Raw genomic sequence first — 15,172 nt, 5'->3', positions numbered from 1 at the left:
CTAAGTCAAAACAGGAATCGAGTGGAGCAATATATAACATAATCATAATGGGCAGGATTTTACCAATTAAATATGATGATAATAAATCTGCTTTAGTATTGGATAAAACTTTTTTGGGTTTTATGTCAGTCATAAGTTATTATAAAATGCGTGTGTATTCGTGCTTCTTAACTAACTGAAGTTTATTTTGAAATTCATATTTCAATATTACTGAGTTACTATGAGATCAAAGGTGGCATATTAATTTTACACATCTAACATGTATTTAACATTAGATATTATCATTGGAGATGCTCTAAAAATAAATTAGTTTGAGATAGTTGAATTGCAGATGTTTTGTTTTAAAATGTCACTTCATCTTTAATTAATACTAATTTGTATTCATAGTTTTTAAAAATAAAAACAAATAATGATTAGAGGTAGCCAATAAATAAGAACTAAGTTATAAGTTTGAATTTCAGAAAAATATTTATATATTATGATAGACACGAAATCGTCCCTCAATTCCTCAAACAAGTGACAACATTCGTATTCATTAGAGATCGAAAAGAAATCAAGTTATAAGTAAGAAGAAACTTTACAAAGTGGGTCATCAATTACTTCAACACAAGGGTCAGATAGATACGTGTGCAGGTGCTACATTTATCCTTTTACATATATCAATCAAGTTCAAGGGGAAAAAGTAAAAATAAAATTGCACACTTCAAGCACAATTAAGTGGGGAGCTAAATTATGGTGGTGGCATAGTGAGTGGGTAGCAAGAAGAATACAAATTGAATCTACGTTGAGTCACCATATGTAGTTTCAACTCAAACGAATGAAACAATTAATAATACTAAAATGAAGTATGCATATATAGTTTGTGTTGGTTTACAAATAAGTGACTAGGTAGTTGTATGGGTCAGTTGAAGAAAACAAACGTAACGGTTTCATAATCAAGTGATTATTCGAGGAATGGATTATATTTCTGATCAATGCAGGTTCCTATGACACTTTAAAAAGCACTTTGTAATCACTAATTTAAAGCTTGTATTGGTGATAAAGGCTACTAAATAAAGTAAGGCGAAAATCTTGCCTTGACTAGTTGTCCTATCGGCTGGTTCTCTATGCTGGCCGGCGAGACGCTTCAGCTTCATTACTAGTCTTGCATGTTTTTCGATGCCAACAACTTGTCTATTTTACCATCCATATTCCATATTGTAACATTCCAATATGTTGGAATGTTTTGAAATCACAGTTTCCAATATGCTTTAGGTCAAAGTAAGAAATTAGTCCAGTTAATTAAAAGTAGGTATACGTTTTTTCTAACTAGACTAGAGTTCTATCATGTAAAAATTCTTTTAAGTTGAAATTTTGTGCATATCTTTCTCTTCATACACTATAAGAAAAGGTTGTTTTAGTGTCAAAAAAATAACGTCGAAGCTAATCTTTGATCTCTAGCGTAGGATTCCTCGACACTAGACGACTCAAAGCCGACGCAAAGTATCGAATTAAAATGTTGGTCCACTTATCTACTGTGTCAACTATGCCGATGATGATTAGCATCAGTTATTGTCAAGTAGTGTTGATTACTTACGAACACGCTGTCAAGGTGCATGCCAAAGTAAAATTGCAATGAAAGCAATACAAGGTGTGAGGCATCAGGATCGTCGTGTCTCTCATCTCTGACACCCCTGCCCTCAATGGAATGCATACCTCACATTTCCCCCTCTGCCAACTCCCCTTCAAATGGTCAGTGTCAGACTCTCAAACCAATCACCCGCACATTTCCGTCGCCCCCTCAATTTGTTGTCACCCTCTCCACGACTTTGTCGCCTATGCTCTCATATGCCATGTTTCCCTGCCCTCAACGCGTCTCCTCCCATGCCCTCAACGCCCCTCTTACCCTGTTCCCAACGCTCCGCTGCCCTTGCCCCGCCCTTCTAACATGCTGGTATGTACGTACTTTTCTCTGCTAAATATTCTTCACACTATGTAGTTTTGTAGGGCTTTCGGGTTCATTGTTATGAAAAATATTTTATATTAAGTTTAAATCTTTAGTTGGATTGTAGATGTTTGAGTTAATTTATAAGTTTTCCAATTTCGACTTCCTTCCTCTCGGACTTCTTTCATTTACAACAACTTAAATTCTAATTGCTAATCCGAACAACAATTTCTATTAGTAGCCAAACCATAAGATAATATATATGCAGAGTTACAAGTTTGTGGTGGTTCGGAAGCAATAGCTAGGCACATAGCCAAACCACATATTTATTGAATTTATATTTATTTGTCTAATAAATAAATTATTCTCTTATCCTTACGCATATATATGTTATACTTATATCTATAAGGAGATGGAGGTTTCCAGTTGGATGTAAAGCAAAAAGAGAAGTGGGGTTAACGAACATGTCCTTCAACTGTCCTTTAAATCCTTTCTGTTATTCGACAATTCAAAAAGGCTTGATGGGAAGGGAAGGTTCAACATCACGTAGCTTACAGGTATTTGGATAATCTCACATTAATTTCTCATGTATTAAAAAGCAAAAAATACAATTTTTTTTTTGATTACATGAGGAAAATTAAACAGACAACTAAACTATGCACACATGTTTAAATAAAGCGAAGCATAAGCATCCGGTGGTGGTTGTCCCCACACACGGTGCGATTATCTCTCCCGCGCCGCTTTCCTTGCCAGAAAATACTCATAGTTTGGTAATTAAGTTATATTTTTAAATTTCTTTTATAAAATCGTGCATATATATAGAATGAAATTAAGATTTTAAAGTCAATTTAAAAAAAAAATTAAAATATAAGATTTAGTGCAATTATTGATAAAAAAATCTTTAAAAAATTGAATAATTGAAATATATGCCTTGAAGGCTTTGCAACAATTATTGAATGGATTTTGAAAGGTGTCGTAGCTTAACACTTTTGAGGATGAGATGAGTTATCTCGAAGCTCCTCTCACGATCATGTGTCAATTTTTTCCCTATATTTTGAGGAAAGTTGTCCTTACGTGGTTCCACGATCATGTGTCAAACTCAATGAGTCTTGTGTTTGTGTTAAGTGTTTAAGTTTCTAGTGCACACTAAAAGTATTACAAATGAAAGAGTGGAAGACTTAAGAAAGGGAATCACCATGTGCGGTATGTAATTGTATATACTAGTGATTATCATTTTTTTTTTTGTAAAACTAGTCTTCGGTCTTTCTTGGTAATTTGGTTGTTGGGAAATTAGGGTTCTTCTCCTTAGTCTTCAAGCTCATCAAACGGTCTTTCGTCTTTCATTACATGCATATGTCTATTGTTGTCCTATGATTTAGCACCTTTATCTTGAACTTCAGAGAGTGGGAAACAATACATTCCACTTTCGTACACTCTAATGAGTTGACCTTGAGTATATGTTTTTCGGTCATTGGAAAGTCACATTTGGAAGTGCACACTTTGTCAAACATCCGATGATAGATGTCAATATTAATCTTTGGCTTGTACTTGATCTAGATGTGAGACGAATGATGTTGCCCTAGAGTGGACAAAGCATCTTTTTTTCATAGTTAATGTAAGGCTTGAATTAATCATATTCTTGATATTTCAAACTATTATTATCAAGTACTTGCTTGCATAAACTTTATCACTTTTGCATTTCTGTCATCAAAACATTAATTTGTGTTTAGGTATCTAAGTTAAGACTAAACAAAGCGACCTCAAGTCCCTAGTATAGGAGTGCCCATTGCAGTTTGGAAGGCACGTTATACAAATTATAACTCACTACAAGAAAAAGATGTCACTTACCGATACCCTCTCATCCGGTCGACCTTAGGGACACACCCTTCAACCAAGGAATCTTGAGTCCAGCCCAAGCTTTATCAAGACACACAAGTGTACTCACTTTTAAGCTCAAGAGTCAAGACTTAAGGGGGTGCGTACTCTCCCACCCAATCGGCCCAAAGGGCACACTTTGGGCTAACCCAAGTTTCATCAAGGCACACAAGTTTACTCACTTCTAAGCTTTAACTTAAGGGGTTGTGTACCCTCTCATCCCGTTGCCCTAAGGGACACACCTTTCAACCAATGTTCATGAGTCCAATCCAAGCTTCATCATGGCACACAAGTTTGATCGCTTCTATGCTATAGACTTAAGGGGTTGTGTACCCTCTCACTCAATCGACCTAGTGGACACACCCTTCAGTCACTATGTCATGAGTCAAACCTAAGCTTCATCAAGGCATACAAGTCTGCTCGTTTCTATGCTATAGACTTAAAGGGTTATACACCTGATCAGCCTAGTGGATACACCCATAAGCTAAAGTATCCCAAGTTCAACCTCGACTAATGTATCCCTACAGAATCATTATCTCAGCCAAACTTTATAATATTAACAGACAAAAATCATTTTTCTCATAACTATATTCAAATACAAAATAACTTTACTTTTCAACTCACCTTTTCACGACAAATTGGCTATGGTGGCCTCTTGCGAGATGCTTATGCTTGTTGGTTGTGTGCTTTTTCGGGGACCTCTTCTGATTTGTGTGCCCTCCTTGAGGATGTCTTGGCCTTCAAACATAGTTTTCTCTTAGCTTGAGATTTGAGTTATCATGTTCTGTGCGAGAGCGACTCACTAGTGCTATTAGGATGTTGGAGCCCTTTTCTTTATCATTGCATTTGGAAGCCGTGTTGTTGGATATTGTGGATATTTCTACCGTCCCCGGCGTGTCTCCTTTCATGACGTTCGAAGAGAAGCTCATGCATGTGCATATAGACTTAGCTCTGTCGATTTACGTTGTCAGGTCGATCTTCATTGATGGCGTCTTCCGCTTGTTGAATTAAATCCACTCCTTGCTTCGGACCGGCATTGCTGCGCTGTGTAGTGTAGTTTTGTTTTCTTGTATTTCATTGATTAAAAACTACAATTATTTACTTAATTGTGTTTTATGGTTAATTAGTTAAATTTAAAACGGTTCTTCCTACTCTAATATCACGCATCAAGCCATGGTCCTCAACAACAAACATAAGAAACAAATTCTAATTTGGCTGTTTCCTTTCCGTGCAGCAAAAAAAGCGAAACTCTCGTCGTTTCTTTATTAGTAACATTTCTTCTACATAATATACACATCTCTCTCTCTCTCTCTCTCTCTCTCTGTTCTTGTCCAAACCAAACACCATTTCTTAAACTCCACAAATCCATCATCAACAACCTCAATTCCCACGAAACCCCATTTTCTCCAAAATCCCATGATCCAAATCTCCTTGTTCCAGAACCACAACTGCTTCATCTTTCAGCTTGGATCACCTTAGAATCACCACACTCACACTCTCAACACTCACACTTCCATTTCCAAATGGGTCTATGCACTTCCAAACCACACTCTCCTCCAAATTCCAAACCCCATTCACCTTCCAATCACACTGAACCAGACACCACTTCCACTACCAAGCCTCATTCCAATGGCCAAAACCCTACTCCCCACACACCTACCCACCTCAAAACCGGTAAGAAATCTCCCCTTTTCCCCTTTTACAGTCCCAGCCCTGCCCACCATTTATTCTCCGGTAAATCTCCGGCTGCCGGAACTCCCCGGCGGTTTTTCCGGCCGCCGTCGCCGGCCAAGCACATAAGGGCCGTGCTTGCTCGCCGGCACGGGTCCGTTAAGCCGAATGAGGTCGCCATTCCTGAAGGGAGTGAAGCTGAGGTTGCTGTTGCTTTGGACAAGAGTTTTGGATTCTCCAAGCATTTTGGGCACAAGTTTCAGCTTGGGGATGAGGTTGGTAGAGGCCACTTTGGCTACACTTGTGCTGCTAAATTCATCAAGGGTGATCTCAAAGGTCACCAGGTTGCTGTCAAGATCATCCCAAAATCCAAGGTTCAGTGATCTTTCTCTCCATTTTTACAAGTTTTTGTTTTTTAGTTTTATTTTATTTAAGATACTCCAAATTTGTGGTATTTTTTTTAATGTTTTCTTTTCAAGCTATTCATCATTTTGTAGTTCAGCTTGGTTCTTTTTTGTTTCATTCCATTTGTTATCTCCATATCTAAACCATGTCTTAGATCTTGTTCACATTGATTTTCTTATGGATTTGACTTTTCTAAAATGAAAGTACTCCTACATTCTTAGAGACAAAAGGTGGGGATTTACTACTGTTGATTGGAAAATGCATGGATTTTCCTCATAAATTTGGTCTTTGATTTTCCAATTGACTCTACAGTTTTCCTTCTAAAGACCCTACTTTGTATTGGTCAAATTGTTTTCATGCATAGCTGTCTTTAGCTTTTACTTGTAATTTGTTGATTTGAACACGGTCTTGTTAGGTGAAAATAAAGGAAACTCACATGGTTCATGCACAACTTTCATGCCCTTTTTTAAAAAAAGAATTAATTTATGTAGTAGTCGGTTTTGATAGATATGCTTTGAATTGTAGATGACTACTGCCATCGCTATTGAGGATGTAAGAAGGGAAGTGAAAATATTGAGAGCTTTGACTGGACACAAGAATCTGATACAATTCTACGATGCATATGAAGACCATGATAATGTCTATATTGTAATGGAGTATGTTCTGATTGCTGTGCTTATTTAACTTACATGCTAATTTTAATTTTTGTTACGATTTGGTTTGTAATTGTCAAGATTCTTGTTGTCATCTTCTTTCTTGTTGTTAAGTTCATTTGTAGTCAATGTTGTAACAAGTTTTCTCAAACCCTTATGCATCTTAGATTGTGCGAAGGAGGGGAGCTCTTGGACAGAATATTATCAAGGTATTTGTTTTGTAAACATTCATTCTTTTGAATGTGCAATATTTGGAAGCTGATTTGGGGGATAAGGATAAAATATTATAAGGGAAACATAAAATGATTTGTGGCTGAAATATCTCTTTCCTCTTGCAGAGGTGGGAAATATACTGAGGAAGATGCAAGAACTGTAATGACACAAATACTGAATGTTGTTGCATTTTGCCATCTACAGGGTGTTGTGCATCGTGATCTTAAACCTGAGGTGAAGTATATTGCAATTTGTTTTTCTTGAATCATAAGATTGAGACCCCCTGGGTATAAGACAGAGAGAGAAAGGAAAAGGCTGAAGTTGCAAAATAAATTCTCTTTTGAAAAAAAAAAAGGAAGGCAACTTGAAGACCCCCATATTCTATCACGATGGTCTTTGATAACCTATGTAATAATTTGGTTGTGGTTATGTTTGATTTGCTTCATAGTTCTTGTCCTATAATTTTTGTCTAGTATTAACTTCAAAGGATGGGTGATTTCTGGACCAGAACTTCCTGTTCACATCCAAAGATGAGAACTCAGAGCTGAAGGCCATAGATTTTGGGTTGTCAGATTTTGTTAAACCAGGTCTGTTTTGAGTCCTCTTTTGTACCTTGCACGTCATGCAGTACATGGGTTTGGGTTAAATTTTGACTTTTCATTATGCTTTATAGATGAAAGGCTAAATGATATTGTTGGTAGCGCATACTATGTGGCTCCTGAAGTTCTGCATAGAGCTTACAGTTCAGAGGCTGATGTCTGGAGCATTGGTGTGATTGCATACATTTTATTATGTGGCAGCCGTCCATTTTGGGCACGGACTGAATCTGGGATCTTTCGTGCTGTATTGAAAGCTGACCCAAGTTTTGATGAACCTCCTTGGCCCTCTCTGTCTGATGAGGCAAAGGATTTTGTTAAGCGACTACTAAATAAAGATCCAAGGAAAAGAATGACTGCCGCACAGGCCTTAGGTGAAATTCTCATCTATCACTGGAGGGTCTTGGTTTATCTTTGACTCTATGTGTTCCTTACAAGTGTATACTGCAGGTCATCCGTGGATTAAAAATTATAAGGATGTAAAAGTACCGTTGGATATTATAGTGCTCAAGCTCATGAGGGTGTACATGCGTTCCTCCTCTCTACGAAAAGCAGCTTTACGGGTGTGTATATTTATCCAGAGCTTGCTTTAATAATCTTGATATTGAATGGAAAACAGCCTTTGGTGAACTGTATATCTGCCGGCAGTTGGTATCTTCTCTTCTGATTTTTACTAATGGATCTATGCTTTCAATTGCTTTTATATTCTCCACCTTACTAATAAGTGTTTTGCTTATGCAAAAGTTTACTTCATAGAATGCTTGAAATCAGTTTGAGTTCATTGTTGTATGAATGATCTGGGTGACAGTCAGTCAATTTTCGTTTATGTTTCCAACTAGTGGGGCTTAAAATCTATGTACTTATGAAGTTCTATTTGGAAGTTCAAAGTTAAAGATGGTAGGAAATTGTACATGTACAATATCATAGTTTTCAAGATTGCTTTTTTATCTAATTTTGTTTGCTACTCACAATAATGTACTAGCATTTTATTTTCATGGTGACCGGGACAGGCTCTGTCTAAAACGTTAGCTATTGATGAGCTGAATTATTTGAGGGAGCAATTTGCAGTTTTAGAGCCTAATAAAAATGGCACCATTAGCTTGGACAATATCAAAGCGGTTGGTTTTTTTTTGAACTTTTTTTATTTACCATGTAATCTCATAAAAAGATGATGCTTGAAATCTCATAATTTGAATTGGCCAGGCCTTGATGAAGAATGCAACAGATGCTATGAAGGAGTCACGCATTACAGATTTTCTGGCATCAGTAAGTTCTTTGATTTTACTGTGGAATACCTCTAAGTATGGCATAACCGATATTTGCTTCATGTTTTGGTGATTGATGCAAATGCTTTTGGGTGGCAGCTTAATGCATTACAATATAGAAGGATGGATTTTGATGAGTTCTGTGCAGCTGCACTTAGTGTTCATCAACTTGAAGCCCTTGACCGGTGGGAGCAACATGCACGCTGTGCCTATGAACTTTTTGAAAAAGATGGAAATAGGGCTATTATGATTGAGGAACTAGCTTCGGTATGCTTGATTGCTTGCGATATACTTTATACATGCATGTCTCTGGTGTTCTTTATACTGATAATCTTACCCTGTCAGCTGTTTCTTTAATGGAGATATCTAAATTTTCAACTTTGGTGGGTTGCAACTTACAATTTCTGGCAGCCTAGTAATCTCTAAATTGATAAAGCAGAAATTTCAACATTGGAGTATAAATATTGCAAGAAACTAGTTTCAGTTGTTGTAAAGTTTATGGGCTAATTTGTTGTTGGTTTCTTATCAGCAGTCATATAGGACTTCTTTGATTTCCTTTTTAGTTTTTTGAATTTATAAACTATTTTTATAAATAATGTTTAAAACCTGTTTTTCACAACAAGAAAAGAAAAAAAAAACTGTTTGAACGAGATGTTTTATAAGGTTGAAAGACCGGTGACTTAAAGATTAAAAAACGATTCAAAAAACATCTGTGATGTTTTGAGAAAAAATTGTTCTACAAAACAGTAATCAAATAGACCCTGTGATATTCCTGTTAGGGTTTCAGTTTAACACCAATTTCTCTGATTATGCAAATACATTTCTCATGTATGGTTTTAAATAAATAAACAGGAGCTTGGCCTTGGTCCATCTGTCCCTGTTCACGCTGTTCTTCATGACTGGATCAGGCACACAGATGGAAAGTTGAGCTTCCTTGGGTTTGTTAAATTGTTGCATGGTCCATCTCGAAGTCTTGCAAGACCTCAGTAGAAAGTTCAGAAACCATTCACAAGACCCAAGCATGCTCAATCCTCAATTATACTCTGATTATGTGGCCAATAAAATACTGGTCCACACATCACATTCCTATCATCAAGGGATCTTTACCACTGTTTGATTGTACTCAGCATATATAAATCATCTGGGGTTCGTTCCCGCGTTTTATAAGGTTGAAGCACTTCTACACTTGGAGCAGGAGTCAAAACCTTCTCCCACAGGCATTTATATATTTTCCACTGTAAAGCTGTTGTGTGTCATAGTTTGTGATTGTTATTAGACGATTAACATTCTAACATGTTCTGAGATTCACAATTGTGGAGTATCATTCTTGTCGACGGTTGAATGAAAGAAGTTTTCAGAGCTCTAGCTTTCAATGTTGTTGTAGTACCTTTTGAGAATATGGTTTTACTGGATGATCTTCTCATCATTTAATGGTGCTAGCTAGTTGGTACTTGGTAGTTGCTTATGTGTTTTGGAGCTTTCAGGCGTTGGTACTTGGTAGTTGCTAATACACTGTGGAGCTAGCTGAAGCAGCATGTGAAGTAACTATGTCCTCTCTCTCTTTCTGTGTGTGTGTCATATCAAACTCAGATATCCAAGACCCAAAAAAGTAAAAGAGTGTTCAGCATATGTAATGACTTTGGATGACATGCTGATGTAAAATTGATGGGGGTTGGAGAGTAACAATATTGTTAGTGGGGGACAGAAATTATGAGGCACGATTGGTATGCGTTCATTTGACCTGGGTGTTACAATTTGTTTGGTTGATATTTTTTTCATTATGCTTTTGTCTTTAAACACTCCATGTTTTTTTTTTTTTGATATGCAAAGAATATATTGATTAAGCACAAGGGGTGCTAACCCATATACAAAGAGAGGAAAGAAGAAGAGAGAAGAGAAAATTACAAAATAGTAGCAAGTTACACCAGCAAGACAAACAGACAAGCCCAAACGCACCCTACACTGAAACCAAACTAATACAAGACACTGTAATGAACCAAAGCAGCAAAAACCAGCAAAAAAATCCCCTCCAATACGTGACAATATCAGCCTGAAAATGTAGCAGCAATGAATCAGCTACTAAACTCCTCCTTTCCACGCCATGCTCACCTTAAGACCAAATTGAAATTCCCTACTCCCCAACTTACACCCACAACCAAAGAAAGACATAACAGCACCCCAAAATAATTCACAGAAAGCTAGACAGCAGGCCCCCATACAAGAGAGCAGCAGCATAAGCATTAACACTGCAACTACAAGGAGTGAATACAAGCCTCCAGAGTCCAGACAGTTTTTCCATTCAAATAATGAGAACCCCACCCCCTTCATCTTATGGCGAATCCAATTCCAAGAGCGAAATTGAACCATATCTAACAAATAATCCTTATCAAACAATGCATCCCTAAAAATAACGTCATTTCTAAGGATCCACACCGACCATACCACAGCGAGCCAAACAACAATCTCTCCCATTCTTTGATTTCTACTCCAGCCATGACAAGCAAAGTGCATCAGATGATCGCGCGGTGAATCATACAGAGTTAGAGTGCCTCCCATCCAACTATTACAAAGCGTCCAAACCTCACGAACCTTTTGACAAGACGACATCAAATAGGCAGCCGTCTCCAACTCCAGACGGCAGAAGGCACAACGAGCATCACCAGTAACTTGAATCACCCCTCTGCGAAGCAATTGTTGTCTAGTTTGAAGTCTATCCAACAACAGTCGCCATCCAAACGCCTTGACATTAGATGGCACAGGTGCTGCCCACAACAGTTGCATAGCTTGATCAGGTTCTTCCTCACTATTACCCTGCAAAAAAGAGTAAGCACTATTAGTCGTAAAAGCCCCCCCTTGGTTTGGTGACCACAACCACTTATCGCATTGGTTTTCTACCAAGCTCACACCCCTCACACATATTTAGGACCCACCCCTGCTCTCTCTCACTCAAACCTCGCCTCCAATGAAAAATCCAAGACCACACCCCCCCAACCCAAGCACCCATCTCCTTAACAGTAGCATACTTCTGCCGAGACAGATTAAAGAGCCTATGAAAGCGATCCTTGAGCATACCACATCCTGACCAGTCCTCCAACCGAAACCGCGTGGCATCCCCATTTTTAACTACTTTAGACAGTCCTAGTTCAAACCAATTACCCCCTGAATCATTGAGACACGCCGCCTGAACCTCCCTCCACCAAGGAGACTTCGCTGACCTGCTCCTGTTTGCAAGCTTAGCTCTGACAACACGACACCAAAGACTATCAGGCTCCAACAAGTAACGCCACTTCCACTTCCCAAGTAAAGCTTTGTTAAATTTAGTCAAGTCCTTGAGTCCAAGGCCCCCTACCTCCTTAGGTCTGCAGACCCGCTCCCAACTCACCCAAGCTATTTTCTGACCATCACCTAAACCACCCCATAAAAAATCACGCATGATTCTCCTGCATTCTTTCTCAACTCCCACTGGAATTTTGAAAAAAGAAAGAAAGAACAGCGGAAGAGCAGACAAGACACTCTGAATCAAGCAAACCCGCCCACCAAATGAAATGTGACGGCGCCGCCAAGGATTAAGCTTTGCGCGCATTTTTTGAAGGATCGGAGTCCACGTAGAAGACAAGTAAGCCCTGCTGCCCACCGGGATACCAAGATAGACAAAAGGGATAGTCATCACCTTACAATGCAATAGAGAGGCCATTCTGCTAGTTGTTCTTTCCTCCACAGCAATTGTTGCCAATTTACTCTTGTGAAAATTAATCTTCAAACCGGACACCAACTCAAAACACCGCAAGATACATTTCACCACCCTAACATTCTGGACACATGCCTTCCCAAAGAAGATAGTATCATCGGCAAACTGAAGAATTGGCACCTCTACTTTCCCCCCTACACGGTATCCTTTAAACTTACCCAGACTCACTGCTTGCTTAAGCAGACCATTAAGTCCCTCTGCCACAATCAGAAAGAGGAACGGCGCAAGCGGATCCCCTTGTCTCAAGCCCTTCGCCATGCTAAACTCTGGTGTAGGACTCCCATTAAGCAGGACAGAAACTGAAGCAGATTCAAGACAACTCTTTATCCACTTAACCCATATTGGGCTGAACTGCATCATTTCCATCATATAAGTGAGGATATCCCATTCTACCGAGTCATATGCCTTCTCATAGTCGGCTTTGAACACCAAAGTTGGTTTCTTTTGCCGCTTGGCCTCATGGATAATCTCATTTGCAATCACAACACTATCCAGCATGTTCCGCCCATGTCATTTAGCACTGCAGGTTTCCTTAATATAAGATCATGAGTTTATAATGTTTGATCACTTGGTCGAGCTTCTTAAACTCTTTAGGCTATGTTTGCACCCCTCAATGTGCTTTTGATCTGCACTGAACATTGTGCCATTATGTTTGGGTAGCTTAAACCCACTTTTATTCTAAGTCAATTTTGGTCCAAAACTCACTTTCACCCAACTTGACACAACCCTTACTTCTACATTGGATGAATGTTGGTTAGTACATTGATGTTAAACTTTATAGAAATTATACACATGAAAGTGTTTTTGATTAATATTATCCAAACATGATTAATTCATCAAACTTACTTTTAAAATAAAAGTATCCAAACATAAATCACATTACAACAAACTCACATTCATCTAAACTATGTTTTGCATACCCACATTGACTCAAACTTTGTTTGCAAACTGAAATCCATATACACACTTAATTGGTTGCGGACCATTTCAACAACTCGAACTGCAACAGCTTAACTGATTAGCTTAACTGATTACCAGACACTATTTATTGAAGTAGTAACTTGTAACTTCAACAAAAAACGCTTTGAAATGTGTTATTTTTTCGTTTTCAAAATCATCCCCCTGGCCATACCCCCACTGGTTGAGTTAACATACATTGTACCCATTTAACTTCGGGAATTGTTATTAAGACCCCCCCAGCTATTCAGACAGAAGGAATTTTCTGAAACTCGAAATTATCCCTTTCGAACGCACCTTTAACTTGCGTGATGGTCGCAGTTTGAACATCATTTTCCGAGTGCGACACTAACGCACACTGAGAGTGTGTTGTTGACGCACTTTGAGAGTGCGTTAAAAACGCACCGACCATTAACCATGAGTTAACAACCGGTAAAACTCATTAAATGAGTCATTAAGTGCGTCGTTACAACCTAAGGCACCGTAGCTCTATAAAAAGGGCTTCCCAATCCTTCATTTTCACACAAAATCTATCTTCTTCCTCCCCTCCTCTTCTATGACTTTCTTATGTCTTGTTTTTAGGGGGTTTTGAGTGGTTGAGGTCATGTGGATGTTATCCTCAACATTAGCAACTTTGAGTACTTTGAAAGTGAAATTTCAAATTCAGAGTGCCAAAGTTGCTAATGTAGGGGTGACCATCCTTGCTCATCCTTGCTTGTTCAAAGTACTCAAAGTTGCTAAATAGAATAGGTCCACGCTCCAGTAGAAAATGCCCTCCGGCGTCTCCTTTTTGTGATGGAAACATCAAGGCTGCACTGGATCCATCCGGAATGCCGAGGAGCAGAAGACAATGAAGAGGACCTCAGAAGCCAAGAAAGAGACCTGAAGAAGAAGAAGAAGACTGCCTCCTCTTGGTTGTATCCCATATAAGGGTCATTGTACTTGTATATGTCAAACACTAGGGTTAGGACTTAGGGTCTAGGGGTCATTGTACTTGTATGTTCGAAAATTTTGTAATGTACCATCAAAAAATTATGAATAAAGTCCTTTTTCTTGGATATGTTTATGTTCATGCCTGTTTCATCATGTTTCTATTTCAGATCTGTTTCTGGTTTGGAGTTACAAATCGCACTCTCATGATGCGTCTGAGACGCACCATGGAGAAGCGTCTAGGACGCATCATGAGAGTGCGATTAATTCAGAACTTGTGTAATGTACAGGGACCCTGGCCTTAAAGTTACTGTTTGAACATAGATTTTGTTACACGTCGCACTCTCATGGAGCGTCTAAGACGCATCTTGAGGGTACAATTCAGTCGCACCCTGAGTGTGCGATGTTCGCGCACCCTGATAGTGCGTTTATAAAGGAACTCTGCAACAAAAACGTTTCAGGCAAAACAGAAACATTAAAACAGTAAATGGTACAAAAACAGAAACATGATAAGAAACATAGCAGGTAAATGGTACAAAACACAACAATTGGAGACTAAATTAATCACATCACAACATAACATAACATGTCAACATAAATTAATCCTAGGTGAAAAGTAATTTGTCTTCAATACAGTCTCCATAAATTAATCCTAAAACACTAGACCTAACTAGTCTTCGAGGTAGATGCTTTTCCTTTCTTCTTTCTATCAGGGCCACCACCACCATGAGGTGCAACCCCATTGCCACTGCCACTGTCATCATCATCACCTCCATACTCCAAGTGCTGCAGTATGATATCCCGCATACGCTGGTTTGCCTCGAGGATCCGCTGAGGCGTCTCACAGGTGTAACGCCCCGAATTTCAGGGGTTACGGTAACAATCTGATAAAGTAAATATGCAATGTTTTCCAAAAGGATTTATAAACACGAGTA

General features: G+C 38.6%; 1 protein-coding gene across 2 annotated transcripts; it reads left to right on the top strand.

The window, feature by feature from the left end:
* Positions 1–5,078: 5,078 nt before the first annotated feature.
* Positions 5,079–9,999, top strand: LOC130711465 (CDPK-related protein kinase). Of its 2 annotated transcripts, none has more exons than XM_057561092.1 (11): positions 5,079–5,844; positions 6,401–6,531; positions 6,696–6,737; positions 6,867–6,975; positions 7,250–7,328; positions 7,415–7,711; positions 7,788–7,900; positions 8,348–8,455; positions 8,541–8,603; positions 8,702–8,869; positions 9,455–9,999. In XM_057561092.1, the coding sequence occupies exons 1-11, from the start codon at positions 5,323–5,325 to the stop codon at positions 9,590–9,592; spliced, it is 1,770 nt and encodes a 589-aa protein (XP_057417075.1). In that variant the 5' UTR covers positions 5,079–5,322; the 3' UTR covers positions 9,593–9,999. The 2 variants fall into 2 exon arrangements, with proteins under 2 accessions (XP_057417075.1, XP_057417076.1); XM_057561093.1 differs by lacking the exon at positions 5,079–5,844 and adding an exon at positions 5,988–6,105.
* Positions 10,000–15,172: the final 5,173 nt, after the last annotated feature.

Source organism: Lotus japonicus, chromosome 4 (assembly GCF_012489685.1).
Source record: "Lotus japonicus ecotype B-129 chromosome 4, LjGifu_v1.2".
In the NCBI taxonomy this organism is placed as follows: Eukaryota; Viridiplantae; Streptophyta; class Magnoliopsida; order Fabales; family Fabaceae; genus Lotus; species Lotus japonicus.
Note: the sequence above shows the minus strand (reverse complement) of the source record. Positions and strands in the feature narration are given on the sequence as shown.